Raw genomic sequence first — 25,198 nt, 5'->3', positions numbered from 1 at the left:
GCCGATTGGTCAAAATCCCAAGGAGGAGTTTGTTAAAGTTCAAAGTGTGTAAAACTGAAAAATGGCCAAAATTTGCCCTTTGATCCAAAGTGGCTGCCTCCCTTTACATCCAAGAGGCTTTTTGTCCTGATTTGAGGGGAGGGATCTACCTATATACCGAATTTGAGATCTCTACGATCTGCAGTTTGTCCCGTCTCGCGTTAGGGGGCGCTGTAGAGCAGTTTGGCCAGGCCCACTTGTGGTTCCACTGAAATCCCAAGATTTTAGTTGGGGGACCATTTTGGTTGAAGTTTGCCGAGTCTTTGAATATGTCGGAAAAATAAGAAATCCTGTGATTACAATAGGCCTTCACATCGCTTTGCTGCTTGGACCTCATTAAGGATAGAAAGGAAAAGAGACGGGACATCACGAAGGAAGAATGGAAAGAAAATGTGGCAGGACACAAGGATGGAAGGACAGAACCTGCAACCTGAAACTGTATTATTAATCTATAACTCAATTTAGAAAGAAAGATAACATTTCTATTCCACAGAATTGCTTTAATATCAAGAAATTATCAAATTATTAAAATTTTCAGGCAAAACAGTTACAATATTGGCTCGAAGTAAAACTATGAGAAGCTTAGAACTTCAACTGCCTAAGCTGAAAAAAAAAAGACATTTTTCTGAGTCTTCTTGTTTGCAAAGAGTAGAAATGTATAGCATGTTCACTTTAAATCTATCTCACACTATCAAACACTGAATAAAGTGAGACTAAAAATCTAACTATCCATTTTCCACCACCACACACTTAATGTTATTTATCATATGGTGAATTAGCCTGGACAAATGACCAGGAGGTGAACTTTTGTGGAGTTTCTGGTTTCTATTTTGTTACAGGAACAATCAGGACTTCCTCTTGATTTACCGCCAACAACAGCCTGAGAAATCTCTGGAATTCTGACCAGGAGTTGCTGCTGGTAAAGGTGAGTAACTAAGCTGTTTATTTTGATTGTGATAATAAAGAAGTTTCATTTTAGGGAGCACTTGATAGATCAAATCAAAGTTTATATGAATATATTTTGAAACTTCGACCAAAAAGATTTTTGTTTTCCTATAAAGAACGGTTTACACCATACTGCCTCTACAAGCTGGTATTGCATTTACTAGCAGGATTCGATATGGATGTGATATCAACATTCTTTGGAAGAATCCTGTAATATTTTCACAAAACACAGATCCAAGGGAGCTTTGTAAATGCTTTATTTGCTTTAAAAAAACACAACACTACAAAAAGATACTGCTGTATTGAAAACAATTACAAAGTGTCCAGAATTCATGGCTCTTCAGAGTACCTGTGCTGGTTTAGTTTTTCTCGTATCAAGTTGGTCAGCCTCCGATTCATTCAGCATTAGGCATGGGCCAGTTACAGATGAGAAAAATCGAGTAAAACATGTTCCTATTAAGCCATTCTTCCAGTTACAGTGAAATCCTTTTTGTTAAGTGATTGTAACCAGAGTTTTCTTTGAAATGGAACAGAATAGCGTTGCCCCCTCCCCAACGTGTTGCTGTGTTGTTAGGTTAGCTGGCAGGAAAAAGGACCCCAGTTGAGCTGGAACCACAGGTGGCGCTACTGAGCACCTTTATGAAGCCAACGTTGCTTTAAAACACAGTTTGGATCCACAAGCTAGTCAGCAGTCAATCACACTGACCAGCTTGTTTTTGCTCCCACCATTACTGAAGAGCAGCTGGGATGAAGCTAGAAAAATTCTGCTTTCGACTCAATTTCTGCTCAAAGTCTGATTAGTATTGTAGTGCAACATCTTAGATAGAATAAAACAGCTTTGTTGTAGTATGTAATTTTTGTTTGCAACAAGACGAGTCATTTGAATCAGTCTGAGAATTTCCAACCAACCCATGTCTAATTTTTATGCAACATTAAATCCCTAACACTGATTGAGCTCCACCCTTCAGATATTACAACACTGACTCACTTCAGAAACTTGGAATAAAGCGTGAAAAACCACAAACCTTCATAACAACATAAATATGTTCTGAAATAAAAAAAAAAGATAAATGCAGTGAATGCAACTAAAATACTGTCCTCCAGGAGTTGGACTCCTTTTCCTTCTGTCAGTTTTTACGGGTTAGGCGTGAGGTTGCCATGTCCTACACATGTTGAAATTAGGGGTGCACCAATAAACTCATTTTTCCTCACATATTTCCTCAATCTTTGAGAAATTGGCCGATACTCGGATGAGAAACCGATCTTATTTGCCTCCGCGAAAAAAAATCAGCTGATTTTCAGACCTATATATTTTTAACGACTTTTCAGACGATTGACAAATTGCCATCTGTCAAAACTGGAATCGGCAGTTCAAGCTTTTTAAAGATCGGCGAGAAAATCGGTGCGACTCCAAGTGAGAAAAACAAACATTAAAACAACAATATGATCAGCAATCTGGGTTTCTGCAACCTCCATCTAAATGAAGTCATGTAAACAAACCAGTCTGTCAAGCACAACTAGCAAATCAAGTGACATTTAAAATAAAAATGTGTCTAAAAACATTTTTGCATAAAGTAAAATTCTGTAAAGGCAGCAGGAATCTTAGTGTTCAGGGCAAAGTGAAGCACTGGACCTTCTTCTGTAAAAATCTAGTAATATGACAAATCCACATTCAAGTAGTGTTTCTTCATTGCATATGACAAAAATACATGAATATTTTTCATAAAATTTCCAATCGTATCGCTTACCCTCATCCTGAGGGCTTTTCAAAATTTACCATGTACTAATGGATCTGAAAGAGCCAGATGTAAGCAACCACACGAACATCTGGTTCCACTCATTAAAAAACAAAAAAAGCTTCACTTAGATCTATGAAGATCTTTCAGATGGAAGTCAGACATAATGCCGCTTCCAAGAATACGACATCTCAGGGCCATTGGAGATAGAAACATTTTTTTTTTTTTTAAAGAAGTGCATTTCTACCAACAACTTGGAAATTTCAAGATTCATCTCAAAAATCTTCTAGAAAAAATGTGGACATTTCTGAGTTTCAAAGGTCGATAATGTTCGACCTTTGAAACTCAGAAACTTCCGTGTTTTTTTCCAGAAAATTTCTGAGATTAATCTCAAAATTAAGGGTGGAAATTTACTCTTTTTTTTTGTTTGTTTTTCTATGTACAAAATGCTCTGATGAGGCCTGGTAGAAAAGCTATCTGTGGGAACCCGTGTGCTGTTTTTCCTTCATCCTGGCCGTGTGTTCTGATCCGGACGGGTCTTCCTTACAGTACGGTGCACTTCCTCCGCCTGGGCTTCTTGGTGGGCTGGGGGCACAGGACCGCCCTGATGGCTTCATCGAACACCGTCTTAAGGCCGCGCTGCGTCAGCGCGGAGCACTCCAGGTACTTCACTGCACCTGGTTTCAAACAGAATCACAATCCAACTATTAACATATTTCTCATATTGGTAGAGGAAAGGGACGACACTCATAAAAACTGCTGGAAAAGCAGCGAGCTGCACAGATCTATAAGCCTGTTGCAGAAACTAAAGTTGCTGGATGATAAATAGTACTGGTAATTATTACGATAAATGATAATATTGTTATTTTGTGGCCATTTTCAAGTAATATGTTGATAATGGAAGAACAAAGCAAAGTTTTCCCTCTCAAGTACTAATAAACTTTAGTTTGGTAAAGAACATGCAACACTGGACCTGGAAGATATTTAAAGTATCTAAAGTAAAACACAGCAGCCAAAACAACAAAAATAAAAACTTATATACAACCAAAACCGCAAATAAAATGGATTATGAAGCCTCTAAACATAAATAAACTTCAAAAAAATATTCATCATCAGAATGGGAGTGATCAAGCTCATTTTAATTTATCGTGTGATTAATTGATCAACTGCTTGTTGCAAAATGTTTACAGGATTAAATTAAATGAATTTTGTGTCTCTGAAGTGTGTGTGTGTGTGTGCAGTCGGTGTCGGTGCAGACAATGCCAAAAGTAATCATGTTACTTATGGGTCATTGATGCAAATCTGACTCAAACGTTGAGCAAATGCTGGCTCAGCAGTGACAAATATGATAGTAAAAATAGATCTGGGCATGCGTGAAACTAAAACTGACTTATTTCCTTAGCCATGGCCAAGCCCTGTGGATAGATGATGGGGGAGAGTTTCTTCTCCTTCAGCTTTTCAATGGTGTCCTTGTCATCCCTCAGGTCCAACTTGGTGCCCACCAGGATGATTGGCGTCTTGGGGCAGTGGTGTCTGACCTCTGGATACCACTGCAGGACAACACAGGCCATCACTTGCAGACACAGGAAGTATGAGGGTGCTCCACTGTTCGATTAATGCCAAACACACGTCTGTTCATTATTACCAATATTCCCTTAAAATATCAATTTACCGTCTCATGGGAGACTCTATGCTTTACTTCTCATTAGGGTTGCACTGATAAGTTGATTTCCTTAATTTTGCCCGATTGGCTGATATTTGCAACATTCGTCTATATTCTGCTAATGTCGGAAAAACACAGTTTTGCAATTGTGGTGTTTCCACTAAATAAGAAATTAAATTAAAATCACACGTGAGTAAGTTTCTTCACGCGACAAGTTATTAAAAATCACAGCAGCGACGGACGTAAACAAACATATTCATAATTCAGACATCACTTCCTGTCGTCTTCTTTGCTGTTTTCACCAGTAGTAACATCTGGTAGATGATCACATGACTCATGAAGCAGGAAACAGTTTTTCCATTGCAGTTTTGCAAATCACATCTATTTCAATAGGGCTGAAAAACCACCTCATCCTTCCACAAAAACCGTTTATAGAAAAATGTGTTGTTTTCTTTTTTAATTTGCGAGTTTTCATCAAGCTGACTTTATTTTCATAATTCCAATTTACGCAATGTTATGTTCAATGGAAGCGCACTGTCCCCCTTTATGCTGCTGTGAGAGAGGGCTCACTGACAGAGCCACCCACATGTGTGAAGTTAATAACAGTCACCCAAATGTTGCTAACTTAGCATCTTTTGACATCCAAAAATAAATTGGTGACGCCCAAAATCGGAATCGGCAGGTCTGGCTAGTTAAAGATCATCGATCTTTAAGAAAACTGCAATCAGTGCTGCCCTAGATCCATAACGCAACACGGTTATAACACGGGCTCCTCTTACCTTGGCCCGGACGTTTTCAAAGGAAGCTGGACTGACGAGTGAGAAGCAAATAAGAAAAACGTCCTGGAAAGAGAAAAAAAAAAGAAGGTAAAAATCAGTGGGTTAAAAAAAAAAAACTTGATCTAAAAAACATCACTGGAAGTATTCATACCTTAACGCGAGAAATCATGTTGTTAATTGAGTTAGAGTACATAGAGTAGAATGATAATGACATAACACTAATCAGGACTCATTATATTGGTCAAATACAGAGTGACTGTCTTTCTCTCTTGCACAAAGACCAGATTGTTGTGAAGACAAACAGCGTCAACAAGAGCTGCTAGTTACTGCATCTTACTGTCCTCCAGACTCTGTATATTCTTCACTGTACTTGTCTGAGAGGGAGATTGTTTTGTTTTGTTAAATAACTCCGAGTGAAGACAGTGTTTGCGCTGGCAGCGACCAGCTAATTCAGATCTGTCCAGGACAATGGACAGAGATGAGTTGTGTGTACGCTCACTGTCTGAGGGTAGGACAGCGGCCTCAGCCGGTCGTAGTCCTCCTGTCCTGCTGTGTCCCACAGACCCAGGTTCACTGGTTTCCCGTCCACCATCACATTAGCGGAGTAGTTGTCAAATCTGCAAGGAATGTCTAAAAAAAATGAGCTTTCCAAGGACATTTCTGCTGACCAGAAGTTTACTCTTTAACACATTTTAGGTCCATCACATTAAGAATGACCAGAGCAGCAGAGTGTGGGACTTACACCGTGGGGATGTATTCTCCTGGGAAGGCGTTGGTGGTGTAGCTGATGAGCAGACATGTTTTACCCACAGCCCTGAAGAGCCAGAGCCAGAGCCAGAGAGAGAGAGAGAGAGAGAGAGGGCTACAGTAAGAACAGTGGATTTCATAAGCAGTGAAAAGTATTTCTAATTCAGCCGCCAACATTCACCACGCTATTATCACAAAGTGAGGAAATATATTTACAGAGGAATCAGCAGGTCACATCAGAAGTCAGAGATTAGGAATTGGGAAACAAAACTTGGATTGGCTTCTGAACTGACCATTATTTTTAGTGATGGACGATTCTGACCATCAATCGGATTAAAACAAATGGGACATTCGGCTGAGTTTTCATTTAACCACCTAAGCCTTTTCTTTTACACAATATTAGAAATGTGTTAAAATATGAAAAAAAAATGTTTTTCTTAAATGCAAAATGTAATTTTTTTTTGTCGTTTTGGCTTAATGCTCTCAGTGTGTTGGTCTTTTAGGAAACGGACGCAAACCTACCTATAATAATAAATACTATTTAAAATAATTGATTTTGACATGATTCTAACATCTCTTCGTTTTGTTATTGCTGTGGTTATTAGTGCAGTTTATTTTCTTTAATAGTGAAATGCATTTAAAGTAATAAATATGACTTCCTGCCCATTATCGGACACCTGTTCTAACCGCTAGACAGTCAGAACAATGTTCAAAAACTCACAAATGTTTTCATGGAAACATCTAACAACTAAATAAATTGGCAATATAAATTATCTCAGAATTTAAGCTTAAGAAAAGATTACATGCTTTTAACTTACAAACGTGATATTGGATTGATTTAAAAGTTCCTTTCATATTCCCTCAGGTGCCACGAATCGTTTGGAAATTCAGCTTTTATTTTTTTAAATGTTACGAGTCGCCCACCTTTACTTAAAGTGGATGCAACTCAAACGTTAGGAGTATACTTTATATATATATATATCTTCAAAGGTATAAAGTAAATCTGTGACCCAGCTGGAGGGACAGCAGCCACCATAGCAGCTGTCGCTCTATCTGGGACGGTTAGCCGCTAGCCAACTGTTGCTAACTGGGTCAAACCAAAGTCCACATTTTTTAAGCTTTAATTCTACAACTCTACGACTCAAACTCTGACATTTGAGGTTAGAATGGGAATAAAGATGTGAATTAACTCACCCGTCTCCCACCACCACACACTTAATGGCCTGCATCGATCCCAGTTAGCTGGTCAGGCTAACAGCAGCTAAACTAAAGCAGTCTGCTTGTGCTGCCTGAAAGTGCAGCGAAAAGAGAGAGAATAAAACTGGGAAGTGATTTATAAAAAGTCTACATAGAACGAACTATCTGACTGTCCGTGTCTGGGTCAGGAGCAACACCCCCAGTGAAACTTCAGCGATGTAAAAAAAAAAAAAACACACAGACAACACCCCGAAGAGAGAAAAAACAATCGAAGTAAGATTGAGGGAAAAATACGCCCACGGTTTGATTTGGAAACTGTGGATCCCTGGAAGTCTCATCTGGTCAGAGCAGAATAATGGTCAACGCCCGCCCTCTACTGGTTATTACTATGTGTGACACACAGCGATGGTCACAGTCCTCAGAACACTGGCATTGTTTTTCTTTATCCTCAAAACCAAAAGAGGATACCCAAGTATGGCAAGCCACAAAATATACAGTTGAAATCCTTAAATGATAAACAAACAAACAAGCGAATAAAAAGACAAACAAACAAAGATAAACACATCCAAATACACACCTTTAATCTGCTTAATGGTTTAACGTGACAATCCAGTGGAGTCTTACATTACATGTAAATGTTTATCAACAAAAAACTTCAAGTTTTATTAACTTATAATGGACAAACATGTTTAAAACGTTAATATGCAGTGAATGTGTTTGTCCAATTTCTGTTTGGAATTAAAATATTGTTTGCTGTTGGTCTTTAATTCTTAAACATATTACATATTACAAAATGAAGTCGAGCCTCACTGTCCAAATTTCACGGTTCTCATTAAATTTCATTGATTTATTTGTTAATTCCATTAATTTTTTTATTCATATAATTAACCTCATACTAACATATAATCGGGGATACATGTTCTCTAAGTAGAATTCATATTTTGCACTTTGTTTAACGACCATTGTGTTCATCAGAACTTGAATACAAAAATGCCATTTAACATTTAAACACTAGAGGGCAATATTGTCCTTTTCTGTCGAAGACTAGAAATGATCCTTTTTTTTTGCTCTCGGATTAGTAACATAAGCCGTAAACATTTATCTGCGCTTCTTTCTGTAACTTTTCTAGCTGTGGTTCTGTTTTACGCTGGCTCTGCAGCGTCATCAATTATTCTCTGTTTCCGTGGTAACGACCTTTTTTTACACATGCGTCCTCTGTCACGCGCGGATTGAGTTTTCTCCTCCTACAAACAGCACATTAGGAGGACAAACCCCAACATTAGAAGCTGGAGAGAGAGAGAGAGAGATGAATGAAGGATCAGTAGAAGCTCAGCTGGAAGGTTTTTAAGGACGTCTCACTGAGAAACAGTGAAACAGGAAGAAAATGTCTTAGCATAAACATAAACACTAGAATAAGGTCTCAGATATTAGGTTGCATCCAAATGTGTTGTATTTGGCGTGGTATAAAAATATGGTTCAGATGCTGAATTAAAAAAAAATTAATATTTTCATCTCTGTTAGGATTTTTTTTTTTTTTTTACGTTACATCCACAAACATAAGTTTATTTTATTGGGATTTATAAAATAGACTTAACACAAAATAGTGTAAATCGTAGAAGGATAATGATACAAAGTTAACAATGTTTATTATTATTATTATTTAAAATAAAATCTAATAAGTGTGAGAAATCCTTTAATCTCCCATGGCAACCATGTGCGAAACTCCTTGGAGGATCTAGTGATGCTTCTTGAAGCATCACTAGATGCTTCAAGTTTCCGAGCTTCCGCCTCACAGAGCAGCCCCTCCCCCCGTCACTCCCCCACTCTGCTCCTTCAGACTAGCCAGCAGCTATTAGCAAACACCCGATGGAACTGCACATCTGCTGAGCTCATTGTAGGAGCTGCTTCTCATTGCAACGTCTGTAAAATCATTGTTATAGGGTTAGTAAAGGAGCCATGTGGTTACGACCTCCTGTAGGCGGAGTTTCAGAAAGAGCAGGAGTTTCTTAAAGAGGCAGAGGCCCAATTCCAAGGCGTTATATTACAAAGTCAAATTTCTTTTAAGTCATATTTCATAAATTAAACCCCCCAGCATTTTTATGACAAATGAGCTTAACATAGCTGCTTTAATGTGCCATAAAAAGAGATTACTTACTGGAAAACATCATTCTGCCAATTTAACCAATTATATTGATTTCAGTGTTTTTTTAAGGTCTTTTCTAGATTTTTGCATTGCTCTTGGTTTGACGTTTAAATTCATTGGAAAACTATTTTTTGCATCGATATTCTCCTCTCTTTGTGGAACCCTTTTCATTGGTCACTGTCTGCAACGCAAGACTAGTTTGGGGACAGACCTAATAAATACATTAAGTTTGTGTTTCCACTCTACAAACCCGGCCTTCCGTAGGCTGATTTAAACAAGATGCATATGTCATGTACAGATCATCTTAACAACCCAGAGCTGCTGCTGCTGCTGCTGCTGCAGGTAATTTATTTAGTGTTTGGTGTCTCTGCTGTCACTCGCAGTTCGTCCTCATCTTCCTTCAAACAGCAGCTCAGAGAGGCTTCTTGGTTGGCTCATTACGTTCGATCATTAGTTCCATAATAAGCATTGGGGTTTAATGACCCTCGCCACGGTTCTCCCATTTGCACAAGACTCAGACTGACAGGCTGCAGGCAATCATCAGATAAGTGCCTGAATGTGCTTTGTAATGGTAACACAACAGGGAAGGTGGCGCAGAGCTGCAATCCTATCATTTAGGGAGAAAGTCAACATTTTTAATGCATTAGCAGCTAAATGAGCTCATGATGGCAGCAGATGGCTGCAGCGGACCTTTGTTTTGCTGTTCCGTCTACGTGATCAGTACAGGCTTACAGTCTGGGAAAGATATTTAAAAACAGGATCTGGTTTCAGCAGCTCTAGCTTGAGCTTTATATGATGCAGAAGCTCCCGACATGGATAAGTCAGGTCAATGGAAACATGCCCAATGGATGTAATTGGCTGACAAATTAGACTTTTCTCAAAATCTGCTCTTTACTTACATGTGCCATAGACAGAAAACAATAGTAGTAAATTTCCACCGAGCAACGCAGAAATGTTGAGATTGATCTGAAGAAATTCTAGAAAAAACAAGGACATTTCTACAAAAGACAATTAGGGCCGCTGGAAAAAAAAAAGTCTGACTTTGATCTGACTTTGATCTCAGAAAAGTCAGATCGAAGTCTGACTTTTCTGTCAGAAAAAAAAGAAGTCAGACTTCTTTTTTTCCAGTGGCCCTAATCCTGTTCCGTACATTTCTGAGCTTCGAAAGTCCAAAATTTGCTAGAAGGATTCCAAAATTCCAGAAAGTCTGAGATTAATCTCAGAAATGTTCTAGAAAAAAAGTTTTTCAGAAGTGGAAAGTGTTCAACTTTTCAAACTCAGAAATTTCCAAGTTTGTTTCTGGACAATTTCTGAGACTAATCTAAAAATTTCTGAGTTCTTTTGGTGGAAATGTGCTCCTCCCTTTTCTCTCTACCTAATATTCTGTCATACCTTGTTACAACTCTTAGCCTCATATTTATCTGTGTAAAACTGAATTCCTTGAAAGCAGCTCAGCTCTGAATTGAACTCCCTCAAAGTCTCTGGAAGTGCTGAACTGCCTCCAGCTGCTTCTTGTGGGCTTCCTCAAACATCTTGTTGTGACAGCAGGATTTAGTTCAGGTTAGCTTTCTGTGCAGCAGTTTGTTTATTAGCCGGTGGCAGCAGACGGGTTGTTGCTGCTCTGCCTCTGTGTGCTCTGCCACCTGGAGGGCTTCAGTCAGTAGATCAAAAGGAGACTTCCAATCTGCGACTCCTGCACTGCACACCCATCTATTCACACGGCGATCTCCTCTGATGAGTTATTTTCACAGTGGGATGGAATCAGATTGAACGAGTCAAACGTTGATGCAGTTCCCGGGTCAGAAATGTAGCTTCCTTTCTCTGCGTGTGTGCATTCTTTTGTCTTTTTTTTTTCTTCCGTTCCCTCCTTACCAGCTCCGCCTGCTTCCCTCCCTGGAGCACAGTGAGGCAGGAAGTGTGTCACATTGCCCCGTGCGTTTGTTTGTAATACCTTGCGGGGACCATTTTTCTGACACATACTACGTTGTGGGGACCCACTGCTCCTTGTGGGGACCGAAGCCTGGGCCCCACAAGGAGGAAACGCTGTTTCTGGGTCAGGGGTTAAATTTAGGACTAAGGTGTGAATTGAGTTTTAGATAGGGTTAGGGTTAGGATAAGAGTAAGGTTTAGGTTGTAGAAATGAATGGAAGTCAATGAAGAGTTCCCACAAAGATAGCCACACAAACGTGTGTGTGTGTGCGTGTGTGTGTGTGTGTGTGTGGTCTTTCAAATGCTCGTCATCTTCACACACAAATAACCATCTGTATTCCAGATCTGACTGATGTAGAAGGTAAACCTGCTGTGCTGTCAAATCACTGGCTGGAGGAGCCATCACAGCGTCACAGACATCATCACAGCGATACTGTGATGATGTCTTGAAGGTGGAAATTCAGAAAGAACAGAAGTATTTTAAAGAGACAGAGGCCCAATTTAAAGGCATTAAATCATGAAGTAATATTTATTTTAAGTCATATTTTATATGTACAACATTTTTATAACAACTGAAGGCAACATAGTTTATTGATTATGCTATAAAATGGCACAATGTGGCTGAAAACCACATAATACTGCCCACTATATAGTATGGTAGTATGGTACTACTATAGTAGTAGTTTCAAAATTGACAAGTGAAAATAGAAAGTGACAGGATTTTCTTTGACACAGTCAGTCAGTCAGTCAGTCAGTCAGTCAGTCAGTCAGTCAGTCAGTCAGTCAGTCAGTCAGTCAGTCAGTCAGTCAGTCAGTCAGTCAGTCAGTCAGTCAGTCAGTCAGTCAGTCAGTCAGTCAGTCAGGTTTATTTGCATAGCACATTCCAGCAACTGTCAAAATGACAGACAGAGAAAAAGTCATAAACTTAGAACCAGATCTCCAATAGAACAGTGCAGATCCAGTCATGTTCAAACAAAGTGACAACCGTTTTGTTTTCTCTTAATAAAAGGCAGTTTCCTAACTTCTTGAGTATTTTTTTCCCCAGCTGATTTGGTCTAGAAAATATTTTAATCTGTTCCTAGCAACATAAACTATTCTATTAAGTTCAATTTAAATGTGTCCTGGACTTGCTGTTTGTTTACTGCTATAGAATTAAAATGAACAGTAAACACGGCTATTGAAAGAAAACTCCTCGGTGCCTAATGCTAATAGTGAAATTCTCGGGCCACACTTTGGACGCCCCTGCTGCATGTACTGTGTTGCCTTGTTCCATTACATAAAATCACTGTGAAAGATATTAAAGCAGGTGGCATAAATATGAAAAAGTAACATTTTTATAAATCCCCAGTGTGATCTGGAGCCGTATAAAAGCCTCTGACTGTGTGGAAATGTATTCCTCAGCCTCATTATAACCGCATGGGTCACAAAGCAGACCGCTAGCTTACATAATGACAGAGCATGACTGCAGCCAACAGAGGCTTGTCTCTGTGCTGAGAGAAGCAAGAAGGTCGCAGCAGTTTGTATGACTGGAGACAGAAAGCAGCAGACATGTCCTGCACTGCTGCAGAGACACGCTGGAAAACGTCCCGCTTCCAGCTAAACCTGGAGCGTCTCCATGGAAACCAGGTTCCTCCCCGCTAGAGCTCATCTCAAAAGAGCGGGTCAAAGGTTATTTGTGGGAAGGTCGACTCTTGTAAAAATTCACTTTCAAATTGACACAAACTCTTGAAATTATGTTTGAATTGAGAAAAAAATAAACTGCCAATATTAGCACTGGTCTGAGTTTTTCTTTTTTTGGGGTGGGGGGCGTGAGAGGGGGGATTGCTGCTGAAGTGAAGTATGCCTTCGATTTTTATTCATATTATTAGTGTTTGGTATTTTTTTGCCAATTTCTTAATTGTCTTATTATTTTTTGCCAAACTTAATTTTATTTTCTGTTTAATCTTTTATCCACCTGTGATGTGTTTACTGTGAAGCACTTGGGTCAGTTCAGGTTGTTGTAAACATGCTGCATAAATAAACCTTGACTTGACTTGACTTGAGATGGGCACTTACAACTTTCATTCGAGTCCAGAAATAAAGGTTGTTGTTTTTGTTGTTCTTTTTGGTTTTTCTTTTCTTTTCTCTGGAATCCACCACTGCTGTTCCAGTCAGCTGAGAGCTGGGAATACGCCTCCACTCGCATAGTTAACACATGATGATTCCCAAAGCGTTCGGCCACAAACCCCACCTTTCGGCCGAGACGCAGCTAAAAACGGCAGCGGAGGGCGATGGTAACGAGGATGAGGTTGTTGTCTTTCCTCTGTTTCTCTTTCAGGATTCACTCAGAGTGAGCAGTGGGTTCTGCCTGGAAGTGGGCCCCTGGGGGCCAGTTGCTGGGATGCGTGGGGGGCGGGGGGTTCACCGGAACATGTTGCGATACTGTGGAGGCAGTGTTTGTTTATGCCTGCAGCTTCTGTGAGGAAAGGAACATTACATTTATTTTATGCTTCAGAGGAAAACAAATGAATATTTAATCTGATTCTAAGAGAATTTTTGAGATGACTAGAGGAAGTTGGAGGATTAGATAAAGTTTATTAAAAGGGAAGTATTTATGTGTTTTCCAGGCACATGGAGGCATTTTGTAGCACAATCAAGTAACTATGTTAACTTCATTCGCATTCTCATCTGGATTTACGCCTGGACTTTGACTGGGTCATTCATGAGCATGTTTTGTCCCTGCTAAAGGAAATCATCCACATTGCATCATCTTGGATGGATCACTAACAGTGGCTTTACTTTAGCCAGAAGTCCACAATAAACAGTTTTCTCAGCAGCTCCAGAGCTCCCACCTGAGCTCTGGATCGCTGCACGTCTTCTTAAGTTTGTTTCTAATAGGAAACGAGCAACTTGAAATGATTGTAAGATTAATTTCGGGGGTTCGGGGAAAGCATGTTTTTATTTACATTTGATTAAAAATGGCATGTTTTATACATTTTTTTTATTATTGAGGTATTAATGCTTTTCTCAGTAATCAATGGTGATGAGCTCTGAGCCTGTGAAGACGGAAGGCCTCCTTGCCATCACCCTAATCTTTCATTTCCGTTGTGGATTCGCTATCAGATTCAAGCCAGGGCTGACCGAGCCGCTTCAAGACGCTGATATTACAATAACACGGTCAGGAGAATCATTTTGGAAAGATTACTTTCAGCCTAAATCTGCTGGTGGGATGTTGAGAGTGTTTTATTCTTTTTTTTTTCCCCAACATTAAGAGACGGCTATACCGAGTCACCGTTCACCTCCAGCTGCCAGTTCCAGTTCCAGACTCTGAGGATTTGTTCAAATCTTCCTGGACCTTAAGAACGATGAGAATCTATCTGTAACATATTTCATCATCATCCATCATTCCATTCTTCAAACAATAACACTCAGCTCTCCTCTCCCCACTGGAAAACTGGATCCGTTCACCTGTAGACCTTTCAAACCTTAAAGCTGCAGTAACTTTTATTAAAATATATTTTTTTATATATATGTGTTGAAGCTGTCACTACGTCGTCACAGTATAACCCAAATAATCTGTGAAACAATCTGGCTCAGTTGCCGTCTTGCAGTGCTAACTGGAAACAACCAATCAGAGCCAGGGGAGAGTCTTAGCATCGTCAATCATGCCCGTGTGCGCGCGCTGTCTTTTCAAAGATGATCTGTTTCATATTATACTGCCTCGACATGGTCACTGTTTTAACAAGTATGTAAAAAACTGATTTTTTGTTTTAAATAAAAGTTACAAGCTGCAGCTTTAGCGTAATGTCCAAATTGTTTTCAACTGTAGAGTCTCATCCAGACCAAAATGACACCAAAGTGGAACCTTGGCTCAGTTTATCGGACAGCAGTTGTGATTATCACCTCAGAAACTTCATGTTTTGTGTGAAGTCACACAAACTATCAAGACAGCAGCCTCTTCTGCTCCCATCATGTAAAAGCATATTCCACAGCATTATCTCGCACTGCAAATAAATACGGATTTACATTTCTTAGTAAGTTAATTGTATTTTTTTATATCATTTGTGCCAAACTTATTGGCACTCCTGGCAATTCCTCTACCGTCAATTTAAGTGAATCTTATGTTCATATTTTACCTTACAAACTAATCAGTGATCTCATCGATTTATTCGTAATCCATGAATACACATCATGTGACTTAAAGGTCTATTTCCTCCAGCTGCTCTTCAAAATGGGAAAGGAAAGAAGACATACCATTGAAGAGGTGACTGTTGATTTCCATAAATATTCGCATAGCTAAAAAAATGTAGCTACTTCTAATAACACCAACTGTAAAAGGCCTTTTCTGTCCTACCATTCCAAACCTAAACATGTTGGTTGTTTAGATTTGGAATAGTAGGACAGAAACATTAGATTTTTTTTTTCTTTTTGCCAAAATGATTTTGGCAAAAAACGACCCATACTGTTATTTCTGGAAGGTGTCAAAATGTCTTTGCCCGGCTCTGGGTGCCACTAAGTGTGGCACCGTCTGGGTTTATTTTTCTTCTCTATACAAAACAGAAGCTAAACGTGAAAAACGAAGGTTCATGGGATCCATAAAAATAACCATTATTACTGACAAAATTTTTTAGAAGCTTGCAGAGGAGCTTTTGTGTACTTAAACATCTTCACACTGAGAGGACGTAGAAAAACAGGTCCATTTCAGCACTTCCTGTCCTGTAACTTTCGTCCATTGTGCCCCTGCACAATCTGTCCCCGGCACAACTCCCTTCCTGAGCTCGGGACAGTACATCGAGCTGAGTCCGACCCAAACCTTCGTCTTCCTCTCCTCTAATATGACAGCTGGCCGGCGTGGCTGGCATCTCTGCTGGAAAATCCTCAGTGAGTGAGCTCATATGGGCAGGGAAGGGCAGGAAGTGGAATTTCCTTGCCAGAACTGACCTCAAAAGATGCTGTAATACCTGCATCACCAAAATCCAGGATGTGAATCTGGAGGGAGCGCCGAAAGGAACAGGATCAGGAGCTTTGTACTAAGGAATTTCTTTCAAGTAATTAATGGAAACGTGTATCTAAAAATATATATCAAACAGCCCTAAAAAAACCCAGTAAATTAAGTAGAGCTGAAACGATAAGTCGGATTCATCATGATTAACTGATTATTGAAATAATCGTCAACTAATTTAGTAATCAATTAATCATTGGGTGGAGTATACAGATACATAAAAACAGCATTTGCTGAAAAGAACACAACATATTCAGAGCAGTACTTAAGACAAAACTGTACAAAAACGTCATACGTGTTGCATTTAAGATAAAATACAAATAAACACATTTGTCTGTAAATGTGTTTTAACCAAAACTCCTCAAGTGGCAGAGTTAGCTTCACCTGGCTCAGGTTTGCTAAAGGAATAAAACTGTTTATTTTCTCATTTAAAAAAGGAATTCAATTATTTGATTATTTGCATCTTTTAATGTATTTGCATTGTTATATAAAAAGTTATATAAAAGAGAGGATAAATGAAAAATCTGTAGAATGTCTCTTTTTTTTCCATCCAATTAATCTATTAACCCTCAGAATAATCGATTCATCGATTACTAAAAAATTGTTATTTGAAGACCTAAAATGAAGTAATGCAAGATAACTAAGTGTGACGTGGAAGACATGAATTTACTTCTGAAAGATGACATTATTACTCAACTACTGACTGATGACTTATATTGTCTTGTTGCCTATAAACACAAAGAGTGAGAGAATAAAACCAGCAGTAGAGAGTTACAGTAAAGCCTCTGGGTGGGTCATTTCTTTCAGTGTTTTTGGTAAACACTCGTCATCATGGCCACTAGTAAGAACAAAAACAACTCCTCCGCTACCCTAATCATCTTCAGCTCAATGTCACCCACTTCTACTTCAAACTAGAGTCCAAGTGTTTCACGAAGCAACCAATGAATTTATCAGGTTTCCTCTCCCGATATCTCTGCCCACTTTATCTGGATTTTATTATTTAGACCAAATGAGCCTTCGATGTTTTTCCATCTCAGTGTTTATTTTCCTCAAAATAACGGGTCTGTTTATCAAAAATATCGAATGACCTTTCAAACCCTTCTGGTATAATTATTTGAAGTTATCTTTAATATATCGAACAAATAAATTAAAGTATATTTTACTTCTATTATATATATGTAGGATATGTTATTATCTATTTCAGATATCTTAAATTAACAAACTGAATAGTCAGAATGACAATGTCATAGAAATACGTAGCATGTGAAATAAAAAAAAAACTGAAAAAAAAGTAATATGCTCCAAATAGTGCTGTCATGGTCTAGTTGTAGAATGTATATATATATATATATATATATATATATATATATATATATATATATATATATATATATATATATATATATATATATATATATATATTAAACGACTATAAATGTCCAGACAGGAAATCAAAACCCAAGTAGAAGAGAGATTGTGTGCGCGCGCATGTGTGCACGCGGTGTAAGTATGAGGTTGTTAATCGCGGTGGGCGGAGCTTGGTGACGCCGCCCTGATTTGGATGTGTGTGTGTGGCGGTGAAAACAGGCGGAGCAGATAGAGGATGGAGCAGAGGGACCGAGGAGCAGCCGCCTCAGATCTCATGCCCGAACCATCACCTTCCGCGCGAGAGGATTCGCCTTCACTCCACGCGCCGAGTTTGGATTCCGCTCGCGTTCATTCGCGTCCTCTCTTCGCCGCTGACAGCAGCCGCGCGTCGGTCCGCTTCTGCCGTCTGACTGTGAACACAGCGCCGGTTCTGGCTTTTATGTCCCAGTGAAATTCTACTGAAAAAACAAAACAAAACACAGTGTGATACATTTCACGCGAGGCTTCACACATTCAGCTGGACTGCGAAGTCGCTCTTCCAATCGAAATGGATGAAGACAATCATGGTAAGAATGGTCTCACTGGTTTCCATGGGATGGATGATGGATGATGGATGGATGTGTGAGTCAGTCGGGGAACACAGTTCAGGTGCTTATTTAGGTTTTACACCGAAAAAACACAAACGGGATGAACTGTCGCCTAATCCCATTTAGAAGGCAAAACAAAGAGCCTAACAGCTTCGTTAGTGTTCATTTTCACTGCTGCTGTTTTAGAAACGTCAAAGTAATGAAGAGAGAGAGAGAGGGAGGGAGGGGGGAACGTGTTTGTTCCCTCTCCATCAGTCTGACGTTTTTCAGCTGGGCTTTGATGTATCGCTCACTATCATCTGGCGCCATTTGAAGCCTGTAAACTGGTGGGGATGATAAACTGAATGATTGGCAGCCCTGCAATAGCTAGTGTCATGTACAACAAGTACAACCTCCGTCAACTTTTTCACATTTTGTCGTGGTGCAACCACAAACGTCAGTGTAGAAATGCTTGACAGCAGTAGTAGATAGTCACATATACTATTAGTACACAGTAACAGAAGAACTGCCATCCTGAACACACCATCCCCAAGGTGATTTTTGGAAGCGTCATGCTGCAGCACCAAAACCACTTGTGGTACTTGAATTACTTCTTAAGAGATGCGCCATTTATTTTTTTGTAAAGGATTTAATGCGATACAAATTTTAAAAGATGCAAATGAACAGATTTTTTGCAGCAGCTTTCTATGTGAAAGTTTTACCTGTAGGCGGCCATATTGGATGTCGGGGTTGCTGACACGTCCAACTTCCTGGCTCAGAATTCAAATTTTGAAAGGTTTTGGATTGATTTTCAAACACCTAACTTGGAGGTTTGAACATCTGAGTAAAAACTGTTATGTGGATGAAATGGAGCCAGATTGTAAAGAACGTTTGATGGGAGACATTAGAGAGCAAAGAAACTCGTACGATACGTCAATGAGGGAATATAAGAACATTCAGAGAACAAAAACTACATGGCAACAGATAGCTCAGACCCTAGGTAAGGATGATGCACTGTGGAATTGTGGGAAATGCAGGAATTTGTCACAAGAAATGTATTCATTTGGTACGCTCCACTTTGAAACTTCAACTGTCCGGGAAGTGTGTGTGTGTGTGTGGAGTTCGTGCAGCTAATGCAATACACACAGTATGCTGGAGTATGTGGGTATTTTTATCTGGAAAATTAAAGAAGGAAAACATTGTGTGTCAATACATAGATATGCTCAAAATTGTATTTCATTGTACTCAATCCATGCTGGCCATTTTAGGGAAATCGTCTTAGTTCACTGTTGTTATTTTATTGAGACAGATCAATTTAAATTCATGTAATAACTAATGCATTTTGTGTTGTTACTTATAATTATTAAAGATACAGCTGAATTAATTAGAATCCGTATTGGCAATTCAGGGCTAGGCCTGAACAATAAATCAATGACAATATATCAATAATACAATAGACATGTGATCAATATCAATAGATAATACATCTGATAGAATGTTCAATAATTTAACTGCACTCCGATGCAGAACTGCTCTGCATTCTGGGGGATGTAGGCAGAGGTAAGGCTTTAGCTGCTCAACCTCTCACAGCGAGCTAAGCTAGCTGAGTGGCATCAACTAACTCACCCACTCTTTGGTTACCTGGCAACAACCTGTTGAGTAATTTGCATTTTCAGGTTTCACCAGTGTGCCTCATTAGTGTCTAAAAATAAAAAACAACGGTGTGGATATGAAACTGTAGATGAAAGAGGAAAGGTCACACCACCGGTTTGGCAGTATTTCAGATATCTAAAACAAAAAGACTGATCAATAATTATCGATATTGACTGATATCAAATGCCTATATCATGACATGTTTTTATGCCGTATCGTCTGTATTTTGGGCTTTACAAAATCGGTACTTGGAAATCAGATCAGTGCATATTTGAGTAAAATCTTTAAACACGTTAAAGTTCGAAGATTCAAACCCGACTCTCAGCGTCACCGATCGTGACTTTGATGTACGGTGTGATGCAGACGTGTCGCTGTGTTAAAGTTTAACCTGTGCGGCAGCGGCAGTTATCATTGCATCGCTATGAAGCACGCTCTGACACACGCAGCATGTTTCTGGGCTGATAATCCAAACCGCCTTGTGGGGCTGAAGGCTGCGGAGGAAGCATGGTGTAAACAAACGGCTGTAGTCTGATAACGCGACAGTTAAACTGAGAGACCAGCAGAGCCAGGAGGGACGCTCACGCCACCTTCCTATGAGCTCACCTGCATGACGGAAATTCATCTGATTCAAGCAATGCGTCTCTGTTTTGTAATAATATTCACAAACTAACAAAGCAAGAGTTACATCAAGAGTTACATCTCAGTGAGTCTGGGTGATAAGCAGTCAGAATCAAATGAGCATAAAGTTTGTTCTTATCGATCTGGGTCATGTGACAGGAAGTGAGAGAGAACAGAGGCATGCTGTCCATGTAGAGGCAATCATTAACACAGCTAACTGTGAGTTCTGTTGAGTCTACACACACACACACACACACACACACTGTCACACCTCACTTAACATCGTTCACGACCGCGCTTTGATACGCAGGTTATCACAACTTTGGCACTTAGCGCTGCTATATCTGGCTCTGCCAAACACCCTGAGTTTAATAAAGACGAACCTGGAGCTGCAGCCTTTAGTGGGTCGGGGGGAGGGGGCGTCTGCTTCCAGTTTATAGACCTATGAAATGGCATTGGGTTAAGTTCAGGCTGACAAACATTTTACTGGATGAAGGTGAGCATCAGACCACAAGCAAAAGCGGCCATTTTTCTGGAACTGAGTGGAGCTTTGTAGGTCTGAGGGGAACCTGCACTGAAAAAAACGCAAAGTCTTACAAAGTCATTTTGGTCTAGTTTCTAGTGCAAATATCTTAGAACACTTGAAATAAGACAAAACTAAGTTATAAGTAACTTTTCAGCAAGATATAAGGTCTTGTTTTAAGTAAATAACTCATTAATCTTGATGGAAAAGTACTATTTTCATTGACAGATTATTTCACTTATAGCAAGACATTTTCCCATGTTATCAGTGAAATAATCTGTCAGTGGAAGCAGTACGTTCTCATCAAGATTAATAAATTACTTACTTAAGACAAACTCTTACATCTTGCTGAAAAGTTGGATTAGTTTTGTTTTATTTCAAGTGTATTAGGAAATTTGAACTAGAAACTAGACCAAAAATACTTGGTAGGATTTAGTGTTTTTACAGTGTGTTGCTGCTGTTGATAAAACAAAACAAACTCAAGCAGTGAGTGGAAATGGACAATTTTCACAGCTGAACGCCTTTTTCCCAAAAGAGCCGGACTAATCAAATGATTTTAAAAATGAGAAATGCAGGTTATGAAACTATTTGTTTTTCATTTTTTTGTAAGTGGTAAACAGGGTCAAACATACGCAGTGGCTTACGGTCAGACTTGGCCGCAACAATTAATTAAATTCAGCTAAATAAGGCACGAGTGTCTTGGAAAAAATGGAATAAAACAAAAAATGTTCTCAGACATAAAAAAAAAAAGTTTGTATTTGTACAGGGAAAATGAAAAAATAATTGCAATAATATTGTTTTAAGAAAATGAATTTGTGTGACCTGTGAGTACTTTAAGTAAACGGGATCATTTTATCACCTTTATGCAAAAAGGTTGCATGCACCGCTTTAGATACTTAGCACGCTCATGTTTCAGTAATTGTCTTTGCCAAATCACCATCACTACTCGTTTGACATTAGAGATTACAGACTGTTTTTTTAATGCCGTCTCCATGGGGAATGTATAATTGGTAACACAGAGGCTTGTTTTTGTTAGCTGCTCTTCAAACTGGAAAGTCAAGAAAATATGTGATTCAATGAGGCCAGGGTGTGCTGATTTTTAGAAAATGGCTACTGAAAGATAGTTTATCAAAGTTTGGACACCCGTGTTGTAAACTATGACCCGGACCAATGTGATACTCGGCTGCGTTGCTCTCACTAATCAGAGTTGGCGCGTCTCTGTTGTTTGTGTGCCGCAGAGCAGACGGGGCCTGGGCTCAGCATGGAGGAAATCATCAACAGACTTGAATAGTTTTTTATATATATATATATAACTCACAAGTCTAATTTTAGCAACATTTTATAGTTGGATGGAGAAGTGGGGGAGAAAAAACACAAAAGCCAAACTGGTGTGGGAAGCAGAGTAGTGAATGTCTGGATGGAGGCCAGGGTTTGTCACAGCTGGCCTTCCTGAAGTTTCTCCGCTCCACAGCGTCAGCGCGGAGCTTCATTCGTTCAGTATGTGGCTGTGTTCTCCTCCACAGCTCCACTGTCAACGGCCTCACTGCAAAAATGTCATATCTCACCACTTACTTTTTAGTCCAGTTTCTAGAGACGCACCGATCCACGTTTTTCACTTCCGATGCAGATATCTGAGGTTCAGTGTCGATTAGAAACCGAACAACAGCTGAATTAACTGAAAACATTTCTATTTTTTTTTTTAAACACGGACATAAATGTACTGAATTACAAATTTATTTGATGATTCGGTACCAGTGCAGCACACTGAAATACAGCTACAGCTTCACAAGCTTGGTCAAACATGTAAAAACAACTTTAAATTATTCAGTCAGCACATTTAGGAGTAGCACAGCCAATGTAAAATAAATAATAAAGAAACTGACCAAAACAAGAGGTTGACTGCTTTGGGCAAACATGTAAAAAATTGTCCTTCCTTCAAATTTCTTTAAAATTTGAAGAAAGGTTGATTTTGATTGTACTAATTGTACTCAGGAAGTACAATTAGGAATTCAAAATATGATTTAAAGTAAATAATAAAAAAATATTGGATTGATGCATCTTTACGTTAAATAAGACAAAACTAACTTATAGTTAACAAAAAATACCTTTCATGAATAATTTCTTGTAAGTTAGTTTTGTCTTATTTCAAGTATTATAAGATATTTGCACTAGAAACTAGACCAAAATAATAGACTAATAAAGACTTTTTTTTCTTTTTTTTGCAGTGTTCCCTGTAGAAGGACACTTGCTGAAATGTTTGTCCTCGTCGTTCTCTGATCGTGGGAAACCTTTCCGTCTGTTCTCGAACCTTCGTAGCCACAGATTGAGCGTTTGCTGAAATAACAAATCATATCAGGCTGCAGCAGGCCTGCATTATCACCAGGAGCTTTAATGGTGAAGAGTCACAAATGCACAACCCTTCCTTTGTGATTTTCCCATGAAACAGCATCACTAAAAGCTTAAAAAAAAAGAAAATAAATCTCATCTCTCCTCAGACTTTTCAACAATCACCCCCCCGTGGACTTAATAACCATCTAATTGTGCGCGATTATTTCCCAAAATATTTCCAATCACATTCGCCCTGGCGGGCTTGAAACCCGAGATAAAGCAGTTTTGGAGAGTCAGACGGCGTGCGTGTCACTTCTTGGCGGTCGCAGCGCTGCAGTTCTGGGGGAGATTAGTTGCTAAGAGGGAAAAGTTGGTGTAATTAGGGTGTGGAGCTTGTTGTGGCTACGGGGCGAGTACGTGGGAGGACGTCAGGCTGTCAAACAGGCTGGAGCTGAGTGGGAGGCCGGCCAGCAGGGAGGAACTGGTTGGTAGTGAACAGAGTTGGGTACTAACTAGTAACCTTTTTGAAAAAAAAAAACACTTTTAAGAGTATTTTTACTATGCTGTACTTTTTACTTGTACTTGAGTAATTTTATTATGAAGTATTGCTACTCTTTCTTTAGTAAAATGTCTGGATTCTCTACCAACTGAATAAAATGTTTTAACCAAAGATTTCACCAGACACAGACACACACCTACAGTTTTTGTTAAAGTTTCATAAGTTTTATATTGAAAGAAACAGATTTGGAAAAGGAAATATTTTGCCTGCTTTTGTCATTTTTCTTTTCTCTTTTCTCCTCTGGTAGTGAACGACTCGTCGAAAGTCAAATCCCAACTAGAACATCAGTTTTTTTTTCCCCTCTCAGGTGCTTCATGTCACTTCTACTAAGGCATAGGTCGAGTGATGATTTATTTATCCAGATATTTTGGCAGACGTTAGCCTCGTTGTGAGCCAGTTTGAAAGATTAGCGTTCAGAGAAACGGCTGTAAAGAAGTCAGTAATGAGTTTATCTGCATTGTCTTGGTTCTTTGGAGAACCTAGACAAGGGTTCTTCCCGCTGAACAGGAAGTTAAAGTTTCTATTTGTGGCAAGCCGATTTGGCCCCCTGATTGTTTTCATTGAGTCTGCACCCTGATGGGGTCAAAGGAAGATCATAAACTTAATTACGTGCCTGATTTAGAAAAAGATGCAATGAGGACGGTGAAGAAATCTTCACAATTTTGCTAAGTCAATTTATGTTTTTTGTCCAAATTTACATAGACTTTGTTATCCTAAGAGTTCTGTCTTTTTATGAATGACAAAGCTAGCTTTAAAAGATTTTTATTTCCCAGAAATTGGAATTTGTCTGAGAAATCTGCAATCTTGAAACTATTATTTTGAAGTAAGAAAGGAAGTAGAAGTAGCTATTCACAGAAACAGACCTAAAAGCACTGAAGAAGCATCCACTATTAAAATCCTTTAAAACCATTTTGGGTCATTGGTAGAACGTGGAAACGTTCTGGAGAGGAAGAGAGAAAGATATAAACAACTTGTTAGCATTGGCAAAACTGTTAGCCACTAACATTTAACTTAGGACTTTTAAACGTCCTGTCAGCTTTTGCTTCTCATTGCCTCTGGTTTTTACTTGAACTAGATCATTTTGCACTGAACAGAAATTCTCTAAAACATAAGTTGAGATTTATGAAGCTTTACTTCAGTTGTGAAAACACACAAAGGAGCATTTTTATGCTTACTTGGCATTCAGACCACCTTAGACCACATGGTAAAATAAATCATGAGAAGCTTTTGTGGCAGTCCAATTCATGATTTCTTGAAACTCCTTCTAAAACATTCTAAGCTACCTGTTTTAACAGGCAGGTATATTTGCTTCAACACCAAACATACCTTAATACGCGTTAATGAACTACCCAAGATCTCTTCTATCTCTTGTTCTTGGTGGTACAGCCAATGAGTGGCAAAGAAAATGAATGGCGCTCCTGGAC

At 39.1% G+C, this 25,198-nt stretch overlaps 2 protein-coding genes across 2 annotated transcripts in view; one reads left to right on the top strand and one right to left on the bottom strand.

Annotated features, from left to right (window-relative positions):
- Positions 1–1,224: 1,224 nt before the first annotated feature.
- Positions 1,225–7,427, bottom strand: LOC102217008 (ras-related C3 botulinum toxin substrate 1-like). The gene is made up of 6 exons (XM_005800021.3): positions 7,104–7,427; positions 5,905–5,976; positions 5,662–5,779; positions 5,163–5,225; positions 4,111–4,270; positions 1,225–3,397 (listed from the first exon to the last, which is right to left on the bottom strand). Exons 1-6 carry the CDS (start codon positions 7,136–7,138, stop codon positions 3,264–3,266), a joined length of 582 nt encoding a protein of 193 aa, XP_005800078.1. The 5' UTR covers positions 7,139–7,427; the 3' UTR covers positions 1,225–3,263.
- Positions 7,428–17,742: 10,315 nt separating this feature from the next.
- The window catches only part of LOC102232591 (cytohesin-3-like), a 45,566-nt gene continuing 38,110 nt past the window's right edge, over positions 17,743–25,198 (top strand). The window contains exon 1 of the mRNA XM_023340381.1: positions 17,743–18,093. Coding sequence (XP_023196149.1) covers positions 18,075–18,093 — 19 coding nt within the window. The 5' untranslated portion in view covers positions 17,743–18,074. The remainder of the gene's footprint in view (positions 18,094–25,198) is intronic.

This window comes from Xiphophorus maculatus, chromosome 10 (assembly GCF_002775205.1).
Source record: "Xiphophorus maculatus strain JP 163 A chromosome 10, X_maculatus-5.0-male, whole genome shotgun sequence".
Lineage (NCBI taxonomy): Eukaryota > Metazoa > Chordata > Actinopteri > Cyprinodontiformes > Poeciliidae > Xiphophorus > Xiphophorus maculatus.
Note: the sequence above shows the minus strand (reverse complement) of the source record. Positions and strands in the feature narration are given on the sequence as shown.

Bases quoted from the DNA above. Each gene is read 5' to 3' on its own strand.
- LOC102217008 (XM_005800021.3), bottom strand. From the start codon at position 7,138: ATGCAGGCCATTAAGTGTGTGGTGGTGGGAGACGG. The intron at 5,977-7,103 runs GTGAGTTAATTC...CTGGCTCTTCAG, and splicing joins TGTGTGGTGGTGGGAGACGG to GGCTGTGGGTAAAACATGTC. The intron at 4,271-5,162 runs GTAAGAGGAGCC...GTTGTCCTGCAG, and splicing joins TTGAAAACGTCCGGGCCAAG to TGGTATCCAGAGGTCAGACA.